Source organism: Ursus americanus, chromosome 27 (genome assembly GCF_024610735.1).
Source record: "Ursus americanus isolate L20-20 chromosome 27, mUrsAme1.1.p, whole genome shotgun sequence".
NCBI classification, from domain to species: domain Eukaryota; kingdom Metazoa; phylum Chordata; class Mammalia; order Carnivora; family Ursidae; genus Ursus; species Ursus americanus.
The window spans coordinates 40,846,490-40,870,220 of NC_142153.1; the positions used below are offsets into that span (position 1 = coordinate 40,846,490).

The window sequence follows — 23,731 nt, forward strand, 5'->3', positions numbered from 1 at the left end:
CAATGAGAAGCCACTACACTTGGAACTCCCACATTAGCCAATGGACTTTTTGTTTCTAAGGCGTTGGCAATTCTTTCTCTCCTCCACAAAGCAGAGATTTTTCTCTTGTTTTTCTGGGTTTGGCTGTGGTTTTGCTGTCTTTCGTATGCCTCGAATTCCAATTCTCTGCCACTCCCAAATATACTTCCCATTTTGCTGGTAAAATAACTGACAGTTTTATTTATAAGGTTAAAGCAGGATTGAGGTATCCCAGTCTGAGGGGTAGAGGGAAATTGGTAGGGAACAAGCCCTTGGGCAGAATTCCAGCATCTTTGTCACTGTCCTTTTCCTTCTGCAGGCTCAGTGATTGGTCTTGTTCCCCTTTGAGGGTACCCCGTAACTACTGTCTCCTTACCAAACCCTCCTTTCCCAGCTTCTCTTACACTTCCTTCAAAGGCCTTGACCTTTCCCCTGACTTGTTCTTCTAGGTGCTGGCTTTTCACGGTCCCAAGGACATTTTGGAAAGTATTCGGATCACAGCAACCCAGCTTTTCCTTGTCTCAATCAGGCATGTGATGCAAACTGAAAACCGGTGCTGCTAAGGTTGTTTGTTGCCCCTACAACTCCCCTAGATCAGAGCTGACCGTGCTCTGGAAGATGCGTATTCGGGGTGCAACCCTGGGGGCAGGCAGCCAGTCCCAACGCAGTGCAAACTGCTGAGTTGCGCAAGGAAGCAAGAGCTTAGAGACCCCACCGGGGGGGGGGGCTCCAAAGGCTGAATTTCAAACCAGGTGCCTCTTTATTTCCATTTTTAATCATATTTGCCTTTAGCTGGAGTTCTGTGACCAGCAGCAGGGACCTAAATCCCAAAGGTCAGCCCACCCTGGCCACACGCCGCTGCTTTCAATTTCACCCCTTTCTCCTCCCCCTTCACTTAACCTCCTTTATTTACATTCAGCAGCACTCAGCGGAACCCTGCAGCTGTTTTCCGGGTCTTTCGGTTTCTGCTTGACCATATAAAGGGCCCGTGTGCATTACGTAGGTTTTTGCCGAGCTCAGTAACAACCCCGCGGTGCTTTTGTTGCAGCCTGGGTGGCCCCTGAAGCGGGAAGCCCCGGTCTCGCGGTCCCGGTTTCAGGGAGGCCAGGTTGGGCCTGTGCCCGGTGGGGGAGGAGGAAGAAGTGAGCGGGCCGGGCGCCACCTCTTCCCCTTTGGGGCGCGCTGGCATCCCTGCGGCGTCCCGGAGCTCCTCCCAGCACCAGCGCGCTTGCACTCCAGCGGCGGGACCGGCCCCCGGCCCCTGCCCTCCGGCAGTCTCGGTGCGGAGCGGAGCGGACCGCAGGCGCGATGCTGGCGCTGTGGCTGGGGCACTTGGGGCAGAAGCTGCTGATGTGGGGCACGCTGAGCGCCGTCTCGGTGGCGGGCGCCACCCTAATCCTGAACCTGCTGCAGATGCTAGCGAGCTACGCGCGCAAATGGCAGCAGATGAGGGCCCTCCCCACGTTACCCGGCGCCTTCCCGCTGGTGGGACACTCGCTGGTGATGAAGCCCGACGGGAGAGGTAAGGGACCGCGCCCCGGCCGGCCGCGCCCGCACCCGGGGCTCCCCTGCCCGCGGGGCCCCGCCTAGCAGCAAGCCCCGGAGTGCAGGAGCTCCTGGGGCCCCAGCCCGCCCGCCAGCACCTCGTCCCTGCGCCCGCCTTCTCGGCAGCCTAGACCGCCTCGACTTGCGGTGCTGGCTTGCTTCCAGGAGCAAGAGTCTGTCACCCGCTGGAGACTGGGTTTCCAGTTCTATCCAGTTTGCCCGGGGACACCTGATAAAATTGTTAGGGCTCCCCGTTAAACGTGAGCTTTTTCTTTATGTATAGACTAGAACGCAGTGTTTGTGAAGTCCTGTCTTTCCGCTTGGTCTCTTCTTTCCCACTTGTAGCTACTCCTATCCCAAAACACGGCCTGTCTTGTCCCTTGGCTGTTAAAGCCGTAGTTACGGGCAGAAACTTCCCTGGAGCTGGGCTAGTACCTTTAAACAGTACCATCATCCTCCACCCACCCACCGCCCTCTGGAAAACCAGGCACTAGACACTGATTGGAGACTTCCGTCCCTCCCCACATCACGAGACTGGAGCACAACTTTCTTTCCTTCTTGATCTTCTTATTTTAGTTCTTTTAAGGTTACATAATAACAGTAAACTGTGAGGGCAGGGCCTTCTGGCAAACACAGCATGTTTTAAAGGCCTTAGTTATTAAAACAGTGGATTGTTTTCTACCGGTATCTTTTTGAACAGATTGATTTGTGCTTTGTTGATGAGAAGAAAAAAAAAAAAAAGCACAACACTTTAAGTTAGAAAGCTCTCAAAAGTACCTGGTATTTACAGTTTCCCATAGGGGACAGGGAATTAGATCTTAGCACTTCATTTTAATGGGTGTATAAGTTGGGATACCCGGAGCTGAAAAAATTTGCCCAAAATGAAGTATTCTAAAATACGTCTAGGACCGCAACCCAGTTTCACGTCAGATTAATCGTAAGTAACAGTTTTAGAGTTGAACATTAACTCCAAAGCAAGAGGGATTCTTTTCCAGCTCTGTCCCCCCCACCCCAACATTGCTGTCCTTTCAACTTCACAGAAATAGATAAAGTCTCATGAGGGAGTGTTTATCGAAATATTGAAAATGTTTTCTGACAGAAGAAATCCAAGTTAACTTTTCACCACCTAAACATCAATGCAACTAATGTTACAAGTGATCAAATAATGCATTTAGATGTATGAAAACCATGTTTGTAAAAATTATCTTGGTTAAAAGCAGAGATAACCTCTCCTACCCTGAGGCTTTATAGCATTAAAAAATAATTGTGTAGAAATATTAATCTCCCACCCCCAACAAGAAATAACATGCTTAAAAAAATCTCAATACATTCTTTTGGGAAATTTTTCTAAGAATTGAAGTCTCCAGTGAATGAGACCTGTTTCAAAATACACAGTGAGTTGATTGGAATATTTAAGGGAACTCTCCCTGGAGTTACCTTCTGAGTGAAGCGAATGACAACATACTGGCTTTTACAAAGGGACTTTTCAATCTAGCAAGTACTGGATTCTGGCATCAGGCAAAGCTCTGTTTAATTTCCAGCTTTGCAACCAAGTTGTTTAAATTTGAGAAGTTGTTTCAAACTCTCTAAAAGGAAGAGAGCAAGAGAAGAAAAAAGGAACAGAGAAGAACTACAACAGCCAGAAAACATTGAACAAAATGGCAATATCAATAATTACTTTAAATGGACTGAATTCTCTGATCAAAAGACACGGTTTGGCTGATTGGATAGAAAAATAAGACCCATCTATATGCTACATATAAGAGCTCACTTTAGATATAAGGACACACACAGACTGAACATGAAGGGATAGAAAAAGATGTTTCATGCAAATGGAAACCAAGAGAGCTGGGAAGCTATGCTTATACCAGACAAAATAGACTTTAAAACAAAGACTGTAATAAAAGACGAAAAGAAAGCTCCGTAATGACAAAGGGGTCAATCCAACAAGAAGATATAGCATTTGTAAATATATATACACCTAACAGATGAGCACCGAAATATATAAAGCAAATATTAAAGCTAAGTTAGAGGTTTTCTTTACCCTTTACTTGTAAAAGTAACTGTATGACAGAGTTATTTTAAGGAGTAAATTTAATGCATGCTGTTTTTAGATCACTGTCTAGAACTTGAGTAAGTTCCTTAATTGTCAGTCAAACATGGAGACTCGCCTTGTGCCCAACATTGAGCTAAACAAAGTGGTTGATGTCAGATTATTCTAAGATATATTTCCTGTTCTCCGTGACCTTGTCTCTTGGGCAGGAGGCTGTGCTTTTCATTTGTGGCCACTGTCCAAATTCTGACCTCAATAATCTCACCGGGAGTTCTGCAGTTGACTTTTCATTGGCCTTTCAAACCAACCTCTTGCTTTTTAGTCCATTATGTCAACACCTATCTTTTCCAACTGTTCTCTGATATTGGACCTGATACCTTCAAACCACAGGTTCACACTTTCCTCTCTCCTCTGTCAGATCAGACCAAGGCAGGTGGTTATTATCACAAAGCATGGTATTTTGACACTGTTGATTTGACCCAGCTCTTTTCACAGAAATTTTGACAACCGTTTGGACCAGGAGACATTTTGAAGCAATATGGTGTAATGGTTAAGACGGCAGATTGTAGGGTCTTACTGCTTTAAGTACAAAGCCAGATTCTATCATTTACTACCTCTGTGGTATTGGGCAAGTTACTCAGCAGTGCACAGTTTCCCCAATTGTGACAGTAATAATAGCGCCTTCCCTCTAACTATGGTGAGGCATAAAAGACAAGGCATCAAAACCCCTAATGCTAGGTCTGATGTGTAATGACTTGCTGCAGTAAATGAACATGACATAATGGATAGTAGCTATTCTAGGATAATTATGACTAGGTTTTGATGTGCTGAAATCTGCAAACTCTTTTTAAAAAAGCATTAGTGTTTATTTGGCATCATACGTGACGGACATCCGTCAGCCTTAGTTCCTCTCCCACTGCATTTTGTGCAGCTTGACCTGGAGCCTGGGGATGGGTGAAGCTTACAGATGAGTGAGGAGCAGAGATGGGCTGAGCGTGTGTGCATTTATGGGCATTGAAAAAGAGCTGGAAAGTTGAATGGTTTGTTTTTTATGCCACGTCCGTTTGTCCTTGGGGCCCAGATTCTCATGTCAAAATAGCTCTGTCAAAATCTTAAGAACTGTATTAGTAGCCTCACAGTGGGGTTGGAATTGGCCTTGCTGTTGTCAGTCAGGCATTCCCTTTGCCCAGAAGAAGCCCTGAATCCCCATATGCCTATCAGCTAGCCTGCCCCTCCCCACCCCTCCTAGATTTTCCCCGCAGTGTGAAGAGGTTTCTGCCCCATTTCCTGACATGTAATCAATTCCCCAGCTAAGACTCGAAATCCTCCCTTAATTTCATCTTGTTTGACTCATGTTCTGAAAGCATGTCTGACCTTTGCCATGTCTTTTCTCTGAGGTCTGGACCCTGTACCTTAATTCTTTAGTCACTGGCTACTGTCGTTTGTTTCTACCTAGATGACACTCATCAGTATGGCATTTCCTCATGGAGAGTTTCGTCATGGCTTAATCTCCTGTAATGCCACACTGCATTCCCCAGAGGGGGTCCTCATGGACTGCGACATGGAAAGTGTTGACTCCCGAGTTTTCCACACTACTTTGATGCTGCGGTTGGGATTGTTGGTCATCATTTCCCCACACCTAATGCGAGGGCCCGCCATATTGCACAGCCAAGGCCCTTAACCCTGGCAACATTGAATCCCAGCCTTTTCCCCACCCCCAGAGGCTTCCAGGGGCCCCAGCATACCCAGGTGATTCGCAGATCTTACCACCTTAGTGTTATTGTCCTAAAATATGACTCCAGTCATGCTAGTCCTCATCAGAAACTTCCAATTACTCCTTACAGCATATAAAAGAAAATCAAACCGTCCAGCGCTCCAATCTCCTCTTCCAATGGTATCACCCCATCTTATGCTTTGGCTGCACCTTCAGGGATTTTCCAGACCTCTGTGCTTCTGCTCTGCTGTTTCTGCTGCTTGGCTTACATTCTGTCTCTACCCTACTTCCCCTTTTCTGCCTATAAAAATACAACTCCATTTTTAATGCTCAAATGCCACCTCCTTCATGAATTTTTTTCAGTCCTCTCAATGAGAATCAATAACTCATCAGACTTAAAATTCTCTTCTAGCAACCATCTCATTTTTTCTGGTGTTAAAAAAGTCACCATCTCCCATGGTTAGAAGCTCCTTGAGAGTAGGGATTGCCTTCTTTGGAGGTGCACGTTTCTTGGACGTTATCTTACTTGTAATTAAATTACCTTTGCCATTCAATCATTATATCATTTAATAGGGGCTGTATGGTTTACCTGTGATGTGAGAGACGTGGGAAATATTAAGTGACTTGCCTAAAGTAAATAAATAAAAAAAACAAACCAAAACTGAACCCAAAAGACACAATAAGAAACTCACTGAAAATTAAATATTTTCTCCCAGAATTTTTTCAGCAGCTCATTTTTCACAGCGAAGAAAACCGACACCAACCACTACTGAAACTCTGGCTTGGGCCCATACCAATAGTAGCCATTTATAATGCAGAAAACGTGGAGGTGAGTGTGCGGCCAGTATGACCACTGTTCCCCTGCAGGTCTGATGGTGTGTGAGTCTCATCAGAATAAATATAGAAACAGTGTTCTTGTATTTAATTGAATTCAGTATATTGAGCATTTCATTACATATTTTCGGCTATGTAGGTGCCATTTAATGCTTTCCAGATACTGTATAAATCCTGGAGAGGGTAGCAGCCTCTGGACGAAGCAGCCTCCATACACATGTTATCAGGTCCAAGATATTTGTTCTCCTTTTCTTTGGAAAGTCTGCAGAAGAATATAGTTTTATAAAACCATAAATAGATTACTCTGTAAGGTGAGCACACATGTTATCTTCCAGGCACTGTTTCAAGAGTCCAGAAATGTAAGACTAATAAAGTATGAGTGTTTTTTTCAAGGTGATCAGAGTCTCATATCCATTACAAAGTTATTATGCCAAGTTCATTTTCTTAAAAATAATGTTCCTCTGATATTGACGGGGCAGATATCATTAATCCATGCTGTTGAAATAACTGCTCAAAAAGATTGTATACCTTTTACTTACCATTATGACACCAGGGAGATTATCTTGTGGTTTCGTGAGAAAAGGATTTGGGTCAGGAAGTAAGAATGGGATAAACAGGACTTCTTGGAACAAAATTAAACATAATTTCCTAGGCAGTAATGCTCGGCTCTTTTTTTTTTTTTTTTTTAAGATTTTATTTATTTATTCGACAGAGATAGAGACAGCCAGCGAGAGAGGGAACACAAGCAGGGGGAGTGGGAGAGGAAGAAGCAGGCTTACAGAGGAGCCTGATGTGGGGCTTGATCCCATAAGGCTGGGATCACGCCCTGAGCCGAAGGCAGACGCTTAACCGCTGTGCCACCCAGGCGCCCCTCGGCTCTGTCTTTCTTAGCTATTGCAGTAGAATGTTGGATTTCTCTTGTACCACACCGCAGCAGCCCGGCTCAGAATAGGTAGTGAGGAGACAGGTGTAGGATTTCAGCCACTGCCGACTTGGTGTGAGCAGGTCTGGTGTACAGGGTGTGAGAGATCTGTCCCCAGCCTGCAGGACTGCAGTTAGGAGCCTGGGGAGCATTTTATGCTCAGACCTAAATGCTCCTCCCTTCTACTTCACTTGGAGTCTAGGTGATCTGATCACATGGCTTTCAGTGTTACTCCCATGCTGGAGGTACTCAGCTGTGCACTTCTAGTTTAAGTCTATCCTGAGCATCATTCCTATTCCAGACCATAGCAACTTGAACATCTCCAAGTCAACATGCCCAAAAATGAGCTTGTGATTTTCATCTCCCCAGGCCTGGTCATCCTTGGATTCACCTGTCTCCTCTCCCCTATCCTCCCACCCTCAATAAATAACTCCACTTGGTTCCTAGTTCATGATAGGAACCACGGCATCATCTTGGACATTTTCCTTTTTCTTAACTCCACTTAGTCTCAAGACTGAATGACAGTTGTATGTTCAAAACTCTACTTGACTTTCTTTAAGGCACAAGAATAAAAATGAATCACAGAGAAATAATAGTTACAAGATGCTACTTTAAAAAGTAGTGTTCCAGCCGGGTAGAAGTCAACTTATAGTTGAAATTGTTTTGATGTCAACATATCTCTCAATTTTTTTTTTCTTTTTCCAAGGTCATTTTAACTAGTTCAAGGCAAATTGACAAATCCTATATGTACAAGTTCCTGGAACCATGGCTTGGCTTAGGACTTCTTACAAGGTATGTCAGTGTAGATTTGTAAAGCTATCTCATAGAAACAGTTACTCCAATAGATAATTTTTTATGTCAGGAATTGCCACAAAGTAGTTCTGTCTGCAAGAAGGAGGGGAGTGCTACCAGGAAGTAGGGGAGAAGCTGGAAGGAAAGTTCTGGAGAACAATGGGCTCTGACAGATAGGAGTCCAGGGTGTATGGTACAGGACTCAATAATAATGATGACCAGTGTTTCAAGAAGAGTCAATTCCTCGTGTATGAATGGAGTAAAGCAAAGGAGAGTTTGGCGCAGGCAGATATGGAAAATCCAGTGAAAAAGTCAGTCAGCCCCAGAGAAGAATATGGAGCATAAAATCTCAGTCCTGGAGCTGGCATCCAGAAATAGGACTCCATCCTCTGAGAGAGGGCCTGCCAAAAGAAAGGCAGGACCCTTGTGGGGTCTGTGGAGAATCTGAAAATAGGAGAGATCAAAGTAGAATCACAGACCACGAGGATCACCTGAGGACTGAGGTACTAACAGAGGGGGAAAAATACTCTAAACTTTAGAAACTCGGAACTTTGAAATTTAGAAAAATTCTTAAATTTTTCAATTTTTATGAGTGCCCCTTTAAATATTAGTAATTTAGAATAATATCTAAACTATCCACATTCTATAGCTATCTATGAATCTTTGTCATTCTGACCAAAGCATTTGAGAATCTGTAAATTAAGCTCTTTCAGGAGAGTTTTGTTGACTTAGCTAAATTTATACTTTACTTGTTTCCAATGTCGCTTCTCTTGTTTGTAACCTTGTATTGTGTTTCTAGTACTGGAAACAAATGGCGATCTAGGAGAAAAATGTTAACACCCACTTTCCATTTTACAATTCTGGAAGATTTCTTAGATGTCATGAATGAACACGCAAATATATTGGTTAATAAGCTTGAAAAACATGTTAACCAAGAAGCATTTAACTGCTTTTTTTACATCACTCTTTGTGCCCTAGATATAATTTGTGGTAAGTCTCATTGATTTGTTTCTAAAGTTATGGTGTAAAGATAGAATGGCCCAAGCAGAAAATATTGCAGTGGGAAGGTGAATGAGGGGATCGGAAAGGAAATTGGATTTTTCAGTGTGGTCCTATTGCTCAGCCCCCTGAGACGCAGGAGCCACTGTGAGGGCTTTGAGCAGAATAGTCGCAGAGCCAACATGCCTGGAAGGACAGAGGGAAGAAGGAGCAGGAACAGGAGTAGGAGAAGATACAAGAGAAGAAGCAACAGGGTAGAGAATAATTTTAAAATCTATGAGAACAGAACAGGACTTATGTCTTTTTTTTTTTTTTTTTAAGTGTTTGCCACTGGAAAATAAACAGAGGATATGTGCTCAAATTGAATGGTTGCTTCTTGCCCCTGTTTTGCAGAAACAGCTATGGGGAAGAATATTGGTGCTCAAAGTAATGATGATTCTGAGTATGTCCGTGCAGTTTATAGGTAAATGAAATCCTTTTAATTATCTTTAAAATGGTTACTGATTAGGGCGCCTGGGTAGTGCAGTCGTTAAGCGTCTGCCTTTGGCTCAGGGCGTGATCCCTGTGTTGTGGGATCGAGCCCTGCACCGGGCTCCTCCCCTGGGAACCTACTTCTTCCTCTCCCACTCCCCCTGCTTGTGTTCCCTCTCTCGCTGGCTGTCTCTCTGTCAAATAAATAAATAAAATTTTTAAAAATAAAATAAAATGGTTATTGATTAGGGCTTAGAAATTATTGCTAATAATTTGTTAGTATCTTTTTCAATGCTTCAGAATGGAACTTTATACTAAAACTGACCTAGTCATTTAAGCATGCATTGGGCCAATAGAGGAATGGTTTTGTAAATCATGACACACCCACATTATGCCATAATTTAAAATGATTATTTTATAATATATTGAGGGATGACATTTTGATACTAAGTGATAAAAACAATTTTTTTAGTATGATTACCACTAGGCATAAAAATTATATATAGAAAGAAAAAAACCAAAAGATACTATACCAAAATATTAGCTGTGGTTATTATTGTTGTGTGTGTGTGCTTCTCTTTCTTATAGTGTTTTTTTTTATTGTTCATTCTCCTTTCCCATATTTTCTGCTCCAAGTGTGTATTATTTTTTAATTGAAATAATCAATTTTACTTTAAAAATGGCTTGCAATTATTCAATTATAAGATTCAGGGCCAGGATTTGATTTGATGTTTCCTATCTTTAAATTCACTGCCCGTTTCACTTTATTTTCATAAATATTTACTGAGCATGTCCTCTGCCATTCACGGCCCCGGGTGCTGACTAGCTTTGTAGCAGCACATGAACAGGCAGAATAGGGAGACACACAGGGAAACAAATGAATGCAAACATAAATTCGAATAATTGCTTAGAAAGAAAAAAGTTGACATTAGAAGGGACAACGGGGGACACCTAGATAGCTCAGTCCATTAAGCATCCAACTCTTGATTTTGGCTCAGGTCATGATCTCAGGGTTGTGGGATCAAGCCCCTTGTGGGGCTCCACACTGAGTGTGCAGCCTGCTTGGGATTCTCTCTCTCCCTCTGCTCGAGCTCTCTCTCCTCTCTCGAAAGAAAGAAGAGAAGAGAAAAAAGAAAAGGAAAGGGAAGAAAAGAAAAAAGGAAATGGATGACTGGTCAGGAAACATCTCTTTGAAGAACTGGTGTCTAAGCCAGTCTCAAAGGAGGGGAGCCTGTTGAGGTCTTGCGTCTTTATCACTGGATATGACAAGGGAGGCACTCAGGACAGCTGTGTGACCGATGGGTACTTGGTGAGCACTTCTGTCTGGCAGGGGGCAACCGCTTGCATTCTGTCACTCCAGAGTGATAAAGCTAATGAGTGGCTCTTGGAAAGAGGCAGATTTCATCCCAACGTGTGATCCAAGAGCCGCAGCAGCCTTGGGGGATCAAGAACTCTTTCTGCAGAAATAGCAGCAGACATCAGATGGCCATCCAGTAAGGATGTTCTCTAGTGAATTCTTCCTTCCGCTAATGAAACCACTAAAATTTTGAGCTTCATTGGCTCTGTAAAAGCCCATGCATTCATTGTTGAGCATAAAGCATGGAGCTCTTAGTAGCCTCTAAGACAAATCACCCTCAGTTCCATATATTACCCTTGTTGAGAGCGGTCACCAAATAGGTGTGAAAGAAATACACATTTTCCCATGTACCAGCTAATGTATTTTTATCCTATTTATAGAATGAGTGATATGATACACCGAAGAATGAAGATGCCCTGGCTCTGGCTTGACTTTTTGTTTCTCATGTTTAAAGAAGGACGGGAACACAAAAAGAGCCTAGAGATCCTCCATAATTTTACCAATAATGTAAGACCTCAATTTATTTTTTATTGTAAAATATACATTATATAAAAATTTGCCATTATAACCATTTTAAATGTCCAATTTGGTGGCATTAAATATGTTCACAATGCTATGCAACCATCACTACCGTCCATTTCCAGAACTTTTTAAATGCATGATTTTTATGTTTTGTGAATATAACCAGTGTAGGACCATGGAGCCTGTGCCTCATAAAATTTGAACTGAATAATGGAAAAAAGTAGGCAACATGATTACATTTCAATTATGTATTTAGTAAATGTTAATTAAGCACTTGTTGAGTGCCAAACATTTTACCTAGTGTTAGAAATATAGTAATGAATAGGACGTATATGTTCCCTACCCTAAAAGAGGTTCATTTAGTAAGGGAGGTTATCTATTAAAAAATGACAAAATGCAATATGAACTGTGAATATTTATTAAAAAACCAGGTGCTATGTTAAGAGAATAAAGAGACAAGGATTATAAGGGTCTTCTGGAAAATGTTTGGATTAGACAGTAGTTTGCAAAGGCAATGGGCCTTTAGAGTAGTAGTTCAACTTGCAAAAGATTAAAATTAACTGGATGTTGTTATTTTATTTCCAATTTAAAGATAACGAAGAGAGGGTGATGTTGTTTTGGACATAGGATGTCAGTCTGTGTTAAAGATGAATCTAGAGCAATCACCTGGCTTAGGAGAATGCCAACAGTTTGTATTTTATGGGGATAATTGAGTTTTTCCTCAAATTTCATGCATGAATATCAATATCAATAAATAATTAATTCCAAACCAGATGAACAGTATTATTCATTTAATAAATATTGAAAATTGCATACTGAATACGAGGCACCAGGGGATCTTGCCCTCAAGAACTTAGGGTCTGTTCATTCAAACCACTTAGTAGTGGGTTTGGTCAATTGCCTGATAGGGGAAAAAAAGTTGAGTTAATGGGCTTTAATGCTTTCATTCGTTCGTCAAATAATGAGCATTTTCAAAATGCCAGACAGTGTTCTAGAGGTTGGAAATATGTCAATGAACAAAGACAAATTTGCTACCATGTGGGTCGTACATTTGAATTAGACAAGAAAGACACTAACATCATGCCAGATGGCAAGAGAAATGGGAAAAAATAAAGCAGGCTTGGGAAGATAGTACTAGGGACTAGCGTCGCAGGGCTCAGAGAAGGTCGTTCTGATAGTGTGACAATGAGCAGAGACTTGAAAGGAGGGAGCCAGCCATGCGGAGGAAGGAGCAGTCTCGCCAGAAGAAACAGCGAGCAAACAGGTGAACTGACCGTCAACTTGCAATTTCTTTTTTCCAGTACAACATTAGTAATTAGAGCGATGCGTAATTAGTCTACTATACAAGGATTGCATTCTCTCCAGCACCTGTACTTTTATCTTGTTGGTTCGTTCAGATCTCTAGAGATGATTACGTTACATCCTTTTGGAAAGACTGTAAAAATAGCACTTGAAAATTCTGAAGTTGCCTGACATTAAATTCATTTTTAGAAGTCTTATCAAATAATGCCCTAAAATTGAACAGGAAGCTTGACTATATTTTTACAAGAGCCTAAGTTATTGTTGAGGTAGCAAGGACAGGAAAGGGATAGAAAAAATAAGTTAAGGAAGCTAGTGTATTTTCATAGGAAAGTGTATTGTTAGGTTATAATAAATTCCAAACAAAAGCACATGATTTTTTAAATCATAGGTTATCGCTGAACGGGCCAGTGAAATGAAGAAAGACGAAGAACGCGGAAGTGCTGACAAGGACTCTTCCCCCTCCGAAAATAAGCGCAGGGCTTTCCTTGACTTGCTTTTAAATGTGACCGATGAGGAAGGGAACAAGCTAAGTCATGAAGATATTCGAGAAGAAGTCGACACCTTCATGTTTGAGGTATTGTATATCATCATGTTATTTTCAGGTATCATTAAATAAACTTCAATTATGTTTTAGAGTCTTTAACGTTATTTTTAAAAGCGTAATGAAATTTTATTTATTTTAAAGATTTTTTTGTTTTTTTTATTTTCTCATTTTTTTAAAGATTTATTTATTTTAGAGGTGGGGGAGGCACAGAGGGAGAGAGAGAATCCCAAGTAGACTCCACCCTGAGCAGGGAGCCCCATGTAGGGCTCGATCCCACGACCCTGAGATCATGACCCTGAGATCATGACCTGAGCCCAAACCAAGAGTCAGATGCTTCACTGACTGAGCCACCCAGACGCCCCTAATGAAATTTTAAAGTAGCTTAATGTAACTAAAGAGTCATTAGATTAGCATTAAACATTATAAAATTTAAGGACCTAATTAAATATCAGATCAACTTCCTTATTCAGAAAATCTTTGATTCATGGTGGTTACAGAATAGACACATTTTTTTTCCCCTCAAGAAAACCTAAGGTCTGTCAGACTTTTCCAAGCAGAAGAGCAGCCAGAAATTACTGTCAGTTCTATCGCTTCATGCTTCCTTTTAATCTCTAAAACCCAGGAGTCTGTTTCTTCACTAGCTTCTTTTAAGAAGTCTGTTTTCTTCCTGCCTCTACCAGTGAGTACTTAGCTACTGCTCTGAGCTGCCCTAACCGAAGGGCCCTCCCGCAGGGGAGTTAACCAGTTGTGCAAACATACACACACATGTGTATGAAAGATTGTGGTCTTCACAATTGTGAAGTGATTCTAGAAAGATTTCTGGTCTTCAAATAATAGTAATAATAAAAGGTGCAGTTTTTACAGAGATAATTCTAACTAACTGTATTAAATATTACAAGGAGGGAGTCTCTCAACGTGTGGATTGCCAAATAAAGACATGTTGGTTTTTGAAGCACCGCAGGTAATATTTTGGAAGTGGAGGAAAGCAAAAGGCATCAGTAGTTTCGATGGCTCGGCATGTGCTCGGTGTTGGGTTAGCTGCTCTGCCCACAGCCGTCTGGATGCAATGCTAGGGCTCGGCCGTCTGTCCTTCTGCGTGCTGGAGCCCGAAGCAGGCGGTGTCGCACGTCTGCCGACTTGGGTTCTCCTTCTGGTTCCTACTGGCCGTGTGAGACGGTTTCAGTCGTCCCTGATCTCTGTCACAGCTTTCCAGTGTAAAACAGAGAGATGGGCTAGAGCAGTGATTTCAGACTTCCTCTTTAAGCAGAGCACTTTATTGAAAAGAAATGTTATGCAGAAAAGGGTTCCGCCTGTGGGCTCCGGGGCCAAGTCCCAGCCGTAACCTGTCCTAGAGGTGTGACCTCGGGCACCTCACCCAGCCTTTCTGGCCTTCAGCTGCCCATGGTCAGAGCGGGCCTCACAGATTAGATTAGTGATGCTTCCAGGTTCCCAAGAATTGTGCCTGGCACGTAGGACGTATGTAGCAGATATTGGCTGTTATTTGGTGTTGAAGGGGAGAGACCTTCTTGCATCTCCACCCTGTATGCACACACACGTGCATATGCACACACATACACATACGTGTGCACACACGGACACATGCACTGTCATCCACGCACCGATACCTACACACACGTCTATGGCGCACACACTTCCATCTCCCACCAACGACCTCTCACACTCACGAAAACAACCAGACCAGTGAATGATCTCTCTTCCAGTTTTAACATTCTTTGATATCTTAAGTCTTTCTTTCTTTGCATCGAATAGCCCCAGACCGTGATCGTGTGACCGCCCCCCTAAGGTGGACGCAGGATCGGTGCCCTGCCTTCCATGGCCTGGCTGCCAGCCGCTAGATAGGAAGGTTTCTGCCCCTGCCCTAGCCCTGCGGTGAGCTCCTGTAAATTCTGTGCTTTGTTCTGCTTCATCCTGCTTTCTCCGGGGAGCAGACAAAGTGAAACAGGACAGTCAGCCTCGGTATTTGATCTCGAAAATATGAATAACAGTATCAAGTGTTCCGTGAAGTCTTTGTGAAGAACAATTGTGTTAGTTTCTGCAAAGTACTTCGTGTTTTGCCTCAAACTCAGCACGTAGTAAATGAAGCGGTTTATCAACTCCTTGCTGCGGCGAATGCTCAGACCCGCATATGTACCCCCTGCTGTCCGGCATCGACAGGGACAGCCTACCTTGCAAATGCGGGAAAGTCGAGAGGGGCAGATCTGGCAAGCTGGCTCACAAAAATCAGACTTTTCCCCTTTTATTTTTTATTCATGTATTTGAGAGAGAGAGCGAGCATGAGCAGGGGGGAGGGACAGAGGGAGAAACAGACTCCCCTGCTGAGCAGGGAGCCTGATGGGGGGCCCGATCCCAGGACCCTAGGATCATGACTTGAGCCGAAGGGAGACGCTTAACTGGCTGGGCCACCCAGGCACCCCTGGACTCTTCCCCCTTTAAAACTGCCTTGTGTGGCCCGTTCCTTGGAATGCGCCCTTACTGGTCCAGCTGAGCCGCTTCTCGCCAAGTAGACCGCTCCACGTAGCGGTGAGATGACTCTCAGCACGAACCTCCACTGTGACGGGATTATTCTGTATGTTTGCTTCTCACCGACGTGAGATGCTGTATGAAGTAACTTGTCATGTTCTGGAGTCATACTGCAGCTGTCACATCCAGAGACAATTCAAAACAGAGTCATCATTCCTGGTCTTCTTGATACAACTCTGCTTTTAAGCCATGTTTCTTCTCACATTTGTAGGGCCATGATACGACAGCAGCGGCAGTAAACTGGTCCTTATATCTATTGGGTTCTTACCCAGAAGTCCAGAAGCAAGTGCACAGTGAACTGGAGGAAGTGTTTGGTAAGTTCGGCCCCATCATTAGCGGCTCCATGGGTCCCAAGCGCACTGAAACAAATGCCATCCATGCTCATCGAGTATGTGCTGTAGGACCTGTTGTAAAGACTCTGTAATAAGCAGGAAAGCTCCAGGTGGGATCCCTTCCAGTACTGTCTGCTTTGCAAGGCCTCTTCTGCTCACCTACAGGCATTTGCTAACTGCCTGGCATGTGACTGCATCGGGCTAGATGCTGGGCATGCACAGATAAATGCTATTGTCTCCAAGGACCTCACTGCTTAGTAGATGAACCAGCCATTGTGCATAAAGCATGGGGTCCTGGCTGTGCACTTGAGTGATGTGAAGAAGGTACACTTTGGGAGCAGCAAGGAACAGGTGATGTTAGTTAGAGGGCGTCTGGGAAAGCTGTTCCATATTGGATTGCCTCTGGCCACAAATGAGAGGAAAGGTGGGTTAAGCTGGTGGACATAAATTTCTATCATACAACGAGTAATCTTCTCATATAGCTAGCTGTATAAGGTATAGGAGTATAGGTAAGGAATCCTAGGCTGAAGCCAGTAAGGATGTTGTCAGAGGCCCGGTCTTGCTCTTTTTTCTCTCTGTTCTTCACCATTGTGGCTTTTGTCTTCTTGATTGTTGTTCTAGGTCCCATGTTTGTCTTCAAGACAGGAGGAAAGGGGAAGGGGGAGTGAAGGATGTATTAGTTTCCTGCGGCTGCTATAACAAATTCTCTAAGCTGGGTGGCTTAAAACAACAGAAATGTGCTCTTTCACAGTTCTGAACACCAGAAATCTAAAATCAGTATTGCTGAACCTAAGTCAATGTGCTGGCAGGCTGTTCTCCTTCTGGAAGCCTGGGGGGAAATCTGTTCCTTCTCACTTCTGGTGCCTGCCAGCATTCCTTGGTCTATGGTCCATCACTCAAATTTCTGCCTCTATTCACAGCACCTTCTCTGCTGTGTGTGTGTGTGTGAGAGAGAGAGAGAGAGATCTCTTCCTCTTTCTTATAAAGACATTTGTGATGGCATTCAGAGCCCACCTGTGTAATCCAGGATAATCTCCCCATTTTTAGATCAATAACTGAATCAAATCTGCAAAGATACCTTTTTCCCAAATAAGGGAACATTTACAGGTCCCAGGGATTAGTACATGACAGGTATAGGGACCATTGCTGGCCGACCACAAAGGGACCATGCATTGTGCCATCAGTTCTGTCCTTTGTTTAATCACACATCACATGGCTCCCAAAGCTGGGAGGAGAAAATGAAAGTTTGGGCCAGCCAGCCAACAAAGTGGTATCTGATGCAGTTGCATAGAGAAAAGAAGGAGGAAGGGAAAAATGAAGGGAAAAGGAGGAGAGGGCAGGCATTCTAGAATGAGGAGAACAGATGGACAATGGCGCAGAAGTGGAAACGTGTGGAGGACAGTAGTGAATAGTGACGGGCAGCTAGACTTCAGAGCATGTAGTAGAACGTACTGAGAGATGAGGTTGGACGGGCGGTTTTGTGTTCGGACGGTGTATGGGATTGCATACGGACTGGAGTTTCATATCAACAGGGAAGACTTTGTGGAATGGAGACAATCTAAACTTCTTGTCTCTGTTTCTGTAGTCAGTTTTTTTTTCTGTACTGATTTTAAGTTCTCTCATATTGCCTACAGTGAGTTAATTTGGTCTTCAAAAAACTCACACATTATTTTGGGGTATGTTCACATTTTGTATCCTCTATAATACCTAGCTCTAGTCTCACAAATACTTTTTGATCTCACATAATTAAAACGCCATTATTCTAAATGATTTATTCTGCTGCTTCTCATCTGTTCTATGATGGTGCCTCACTTTTTCTTCCATCCCCAGTATTAGCTCTAAAATTTCATGAGCAACTAATCTGTGGGCATTGAGTTGCAAGTATTAATTCCTCTCGTTACACATAAAATTAACCATTTATTTGTGTATGTTTAGTTGTGTTGTAACAAAGCAACTTGTACACTGTTAATGTTTAAAACTGATCATCTTTTTCCCTCCAGTGAAACAAAAAGAAAATTTAAAAATAAACAGGAACAAAATTACAATAGAGAATGTCAATTCCAAATAAGGTCTTATACGCTTGCTGAGTCTCCTACCCAGTGGTAGGGCTCAAGTGATGAGAAGAGAATTTTATTTCTAAAGTGTCATCTTAAACTGCAAGGATACTTGTTCAACGTCACAGTTAAACATGCCGAAGGAGAAACCATGTTGTCAAGATGCCCTCTTCACCTACCCAAGCATCTCTAACCCACCCTTCCCTGATCTTCTAGAAACCCATTTAAAAAATAAATAAATAAACACGAGAAAGTAGACAGATACATGTTGGTAAATGGTGACATGTCACATAAAGACACAGTGCAATCTCTGAGCTCAGTGTTGAGGAAAAGGAGAAAAGCTAGAATTCTATGTACCACCACATGGTGACCAAGCACTCTCCAGCTTCCAGCAGAACTAAGGGAGAAGAAGGGTTTTTTTGGTTTGGTTTGGTTTTGGTTTTGGTCCCCCACAGAGCACAGTAGTGTTGTTTCTATGAAGTTTTGGTCGAGATGGAAAGGGATAAGAATGAATTCGGCATAGAAAAAAGTAGAGTTTCTCTTCCCGGTGTATTGTGCTCAAGGTATTACCCTCCCCCAAATAAGTTGAGAACCGTGGTGTAAAGGAGAGAAGAGAGATTTCAAGAACAGCATGACTGAGCACAACGGAACTGGAGAAAATTAAAACAAGAAGATTGGAATCCATCAGTCTTCCATTTGTCATCTCCTCCACCCTCTTTTCCTCCCTCCCCCACTTCCTCATCTTCTCCTTCTTTCTCATTCCCCTCTTCATTAGTATTTTCTCATCCTCCTGCATCCTCTTCTTCATCATCCATGTCAGGAACTAAGTAGTACCGTCCTGGATTTGACCATATACCATCTCAGATGTCCTCTCCGAGCTCATCTGTACCTGCATCAGAATGGTCAGTAAACCAGAGAAAGAAGCTCTCTGGTTCCTCATGCTCCCTCTTCCTGCTGGCTTTATTTTGCGTGTGACTTAAGCATCTCATCCAATCCTTTCCGATTTCCGTTTGACTTCAGTAGGCTTTGAAGGTGGATCACACTGTCATCCAGATGAAATTCTTTGGAGAGAACTTTATTTTTGAAGGAGGGTTATTATCAAAATGAACATCTATTCTATAACCTGATTGAATATCTTCAAATTCGGTCACTTTGACTCAGGTCAGATAATGCAGTGCCTCTTCGTCTTCCTGTCCAAGTAATGGCAGATTTGTGGGTGGTTGACAGATGCTGTTACCCAGAATTTGGGATTTGGGTGATCAATTCCAACTTCCTTTGAAGACACGGTCAGGGTGTTTGTTATATTTCTGTTATCCCTTCAAAATTCTTCACTGGCTTTTTCCTTAAGTCCGTCTGTTTCATTTTGTACGTCATCAATACGTTCAGTTGCTCCTTGCTATTCTTTTTCTTCCTGTGGCAAGTCCAGAGAGGTTGATGTCGCCTCTGGCCTGGAGGCAGGAGGCAATCTCCATGTCTTTTTTTGACACAGGAACGAAAGGCGTTCAGGGGCCATGTTGGGGGGAGAGTCCAAGAATCTGACCCAAGGGAAGGTGCACATCTGGAAGCTCTGAGAACTCAAAATTAGCCATTTTAAAGTGTGTGCTTTAGTACATTCACAGTGTTGCACAACCATTACTCTAATTACAAGACATTTTCAGCATTCTGAAAGGAAACCCTGTCCGGTTAATCAGCCACACCCCATTCCCTCTTCCTCCAGCCCCTGGCAACCACTAATTTACTCTCTTTCTCTATGGATTTACCTGTACTGAGCACTTCCTGTGAATGGAATCATACGATACATGACCTTTTGTGTCTGATTTCTTTCACTTAACATGTCTCATTTTTTTTGATTATGTGTAATATTAGAAATCCTACTTTGGCTGTTGATATTTAACATTTGGTGCTTTGATTAATTCCTCTTTGATGTCCCATTCCCCAAGCCCAGAGTTCTTTCACTGTCATCTCATGTATTTCCTTTAACCAGGGAAGTCTGATCGTGCTGCTACCTTAGAAGACCTGAAGAAACTCAAATACCTGGAATGTGTCATTAAGGAGAGCCTTCGCATTTTCCCTTCTGTTCCTTTATTTGCCCGTAATCTTAATGAAGATTGTGAAGTTGGTAAGAACTCTGTAATCAGGAGAGTAGGGAGAATGGATTTTTTAATGTCCATCTTATTCCATTCTTATGGCATATTACCTGCCTCTTGACAGGGGGTTACAAAATTGTAAAAGGCTCTCAAGCCATCATCGTTCCCTATGCGCTGCATAGAGATCCACGATACTTCCCAGACCCTGAGGAGTTCCAGCCAGAGCGGTTCTTTCCTGAGAATTTGCAAGGACGCCACCCATACGCATATGTGCCCTTCTCTGCTGGACCCAGAAACTGTATAGGTTTGTATCCATCAGAATTGGTTTCACCTTTCCAGCCCACATGGTAGTGGGTTTCTCACAATAATTTCTTTGAGATGTAGTGTCTCATAGGCAACAGTCTTTTAAAAAACTGCTTTCCTTTCTCCTCCCCTTCACTATACATTATTGTTCCAAAAAAGACTGTCATAAAGTAGATTAATTTGCCAGGGCTGCCATTACAAAATACTACCAAGTGGCTTAAACAACAGATAATCATTTTCTCATATTCTGGAAGCTGTAAGTCTGAAACCAAGGTGTCAGCAGGGTTGCTTTCTTCTGAGGTCTTTCTAAAGCTCAGCAGTAGATGGTCATCTTCTCCTTGTATCTCCACAGGATCTTTCCTGGGTGTCATGTCCTGATTTCTTCTTTTTATAAAAACACCAGTCAGCTTGGATTAGGGTCCATCCATATGACCTCATTTTAAGTTAATTAATCTCTGTAAAAACCCTATCTCCAAAAACTGTCACATTCCGAGTACAGGGATTAAGGCTTCAACATATGAATTTGGGGGGACACAGTTCAGCCCATAACATAAGGCACAATCAGTTACATGGTAGAGTTTTAAAGTGTCAGTTTTGGATCAAAGGAGAATATATTTTCTATGGTAGAAAACTTATTTGTAGTGATTAGCTGTATTTCATCTAATATATCTATGTTTGTTGCTAAGATTGCACCTTGCAAGAGGCGAATGAAGAATGTTTACCATATGGCCAGCTGAATTACATAAACAGAATGAATGCACATCACCATGCATTATAAACACTTCGGTTTTAGGATCTCCAGCATTTTATCATCCATATAAAGGCAGGTGTTAGTAAAATCAGGTCAGATTTAAATGGATGAATCGGAATCATATTTACTATATAGTAAATTAAAGGCCCAATAAGAAAGCCATCGAAAGTAATGATTCTCATACTTCAATGACCAGAATTCATCTGGGTTATTGCTCAAATACAGATACCTACCCCACACAGCTATTCGGATGTACTGGGTAGGAGTAGAGAAGGGAACTGAAGAGTCTTCATTTTTAACTAACATCCCAAGTGATTCTGATTGTCCCCACTGTGAAAGTATACAATTGCTTGCTTCCTCTAGTAGGACCTGTGATTTCTCAGATTTGGGATATTTGTATAATTAAAGTAATGCTATTTACATTAATTTGAAGGTCAAAGGTTTGCCATAATGGAAGAAAAGACCATTCTTTCCTGCATCCTGAGGCGTTTTTGGGTAGAATCCAACCAGAAAAGAGAAGAACTTGGTCTAGCAGGAGAGTTGATTCTTCGCCCAACTAACGGCATCTGGATCAAGTTGAAGAGGAGGAATGCAGACGAACCCTAACCATATAATCGGACTGTGCCTTTGTCATGCAAAAAGTCTTTTCTTGAAGGAAGCTGGGTTTATAATTTCTTGATCAGAGTTCAATACTCTTAGTCCCTAGTCCTATTTCTTTCTTGTCCCCACTTACCTTGAGGTCAAGTCCACCAAAGAGTTTGATATTTTCATCATTACCATAGATCTTAACGCTTGGTCTTGATCCCCAAAGTAGAGTTAACCGATGATGGCACCACGTAAATAAACATAGGACAAGTTTCTCAACAGAGGGATCCACAGACCAACGCAATTTCAGTTGGCAGATCCAAAGGATATAATTTAATTAAAGTTCCATAATTTTTTAAGGTATTCTTATTGACTGGGGAACATATATATGTGTGTATACGTATGCATTTAATTCAAAAAGGGTGAGTAATTAAGTACTTAGACGTAAGAAGCTTAAGTTTTTAAATTATATGAGTGGCATCAATTATGAGAAGAATTATTATTATAGCATTTTTTGGATTTTATCACCTAGAGTAGATAATTCATAGTTGACTCATAGGTTCTGTTCCTATTTCCCTTTTGACTAGGTGCTTACAGCCATGACTTCATTAGTCATAGTATCACAGCTACCCTTATATATCATATGTGGTTGGGAAAGATTCCTCTTGGTGATGTCCAATCCCCCACATTGCCTCAGGATAATGAGGAGCTGGAAGGTCCTTATTGCTTAGCTAATTGTACTCCCTTTTATTAGAAGAAGGGAATGAGATCAACGAGAAAGTAAGTTTCTGCCCAGAGTCATGCCACTAGTGGGCGATAGGGCTGGAAATAGAGGTCTGTACTCTGTATCTCTCGTCTCCCAATGTGATAGCCTTCACTATGTCTGCTTTTACTTTATGGAACTCAGGTCTGTAACTAGATGTGTCATTAGAACACAGATTTTCTGCATCTGATTTTGGATATTTCTTCTAGAATTCTTCCATCATTAAGGGAAAAGAGAAGTCATTCATCTATATTTAATAACCAATAATACCTCACGTAGTTTAGGGTTAGACTTTGGTTAAATTCAATCCTCCAGAACATACCTGTCGAGCTTATAACTGACACACATTCTCTGAATTTTAATCCCATAGGCAGTATCTCTGCTCCCTCATTCAGTGACTTTAAAAAACAACTTTTAATAAACTTAGTAAGATTGTTTCTTCAATTTTCCCAAGGCAATAGCAGATAGAAGCAACAGATAAAGAGAATGGAATTTCTGCTCTTCAATGGCTATCAGAGGAGGAGATGACAAAAAAAGTCATTTGCAAGCACTTCAGGCTGTCATTTAGGGCAGGGTCAGCAGCTCTACCCACATTACTGTCTCAAGAAACCCTGGTGCAGACAACCCAGCTACTAAATTTATGAGAAAAAGTCAAGGAAGTATATGATATAGTTGAAAAAGATCCCCACTATATGCTTAACTCTGTTATCCAGAAAGTGGGTATAGACAGAAAATCTTATTCCCAGATGACTATAGATAATCAAAGTCTTATTCCTGGAAATTAGTAGTATTTCTCAATTTTATGCATTTAGATCTAAAACTTGCTTTTTCTTTTTTTTTCCTTCCTTTCCTTTTTTTCCCCTTTTTTTCTTTTTTCAGTGACCCTACATTGGATGTGAAATTAAATTTAAAGTAAAACATTATTTAATGTTACCTTTTGTCCTAAGATTTTCATGTGGCCCTGGAATACTTTGTTAATCGTGTTTTAATTGGAAATTCTCTTAGCCATGTTAGAGGTGGAATTGAGAGATTATGTTATGGTCTGTGACATCGAAATGCAGATCCTGGTGGGGTTGTTTGTGTTTTGTCTTTTTTTAATAAGAGAATGATCAAGTATCTGTGACCCTATTACCTGTCTTACTACTGCTCAAAAGAGATATCTCAAGAAAAATAAATTCCTTTTTAATCAAGGGTGCTACATTTTATTCTAAGAATTGATGTCAGTTTGAAATATAAGTAGGT

At 42.1% G+C, this 23,731-nt stretch overlaps 1 protein-coding gene and 1 pseudogene across 1 annotated transcript; one reads left to right on the plus strand and one right to left on the minus strand.

Annotated features, from left to right (window-relative positions):
• The first annotated feature begins 1,028 nt into the window (after positions 1–1,028).
• Positions 1,029–23,679, plus strand: CYP4V2 (cytochrome P450 family 4 subfamily V member 2). Its single transcript, XM_045785751.2, has 11 exons — positions 1,029–1,540; positions 6,047–6,159; positions 7,793–7,878; positions 8,678–8,868; positions 9,271–9,340; positions 11,086–11,212; positions 12,918–13,103; positions 15,826–15,928; positions 19,985–20,119; positions 20,212–20,391; positions 21,575–23,679. Exons 1-11 carry the CDS (start codon positions 1,327–1,329, stop codon positions 21,745–21,747), a joined length of 1,578 nt encoding a protein of 525 aa, XP_045641707.1. The 5' UTR covers positions 1,029–1,326; the 3' UTR covers positions 21,748–23,679.
• LOC123784539 (protein SET-like) lies at positions 18,621–19,691 on the minus strand (annotated as a pseudogene).
• Positions 23,680–23,731: the final 52 nt, after the last annotated feature.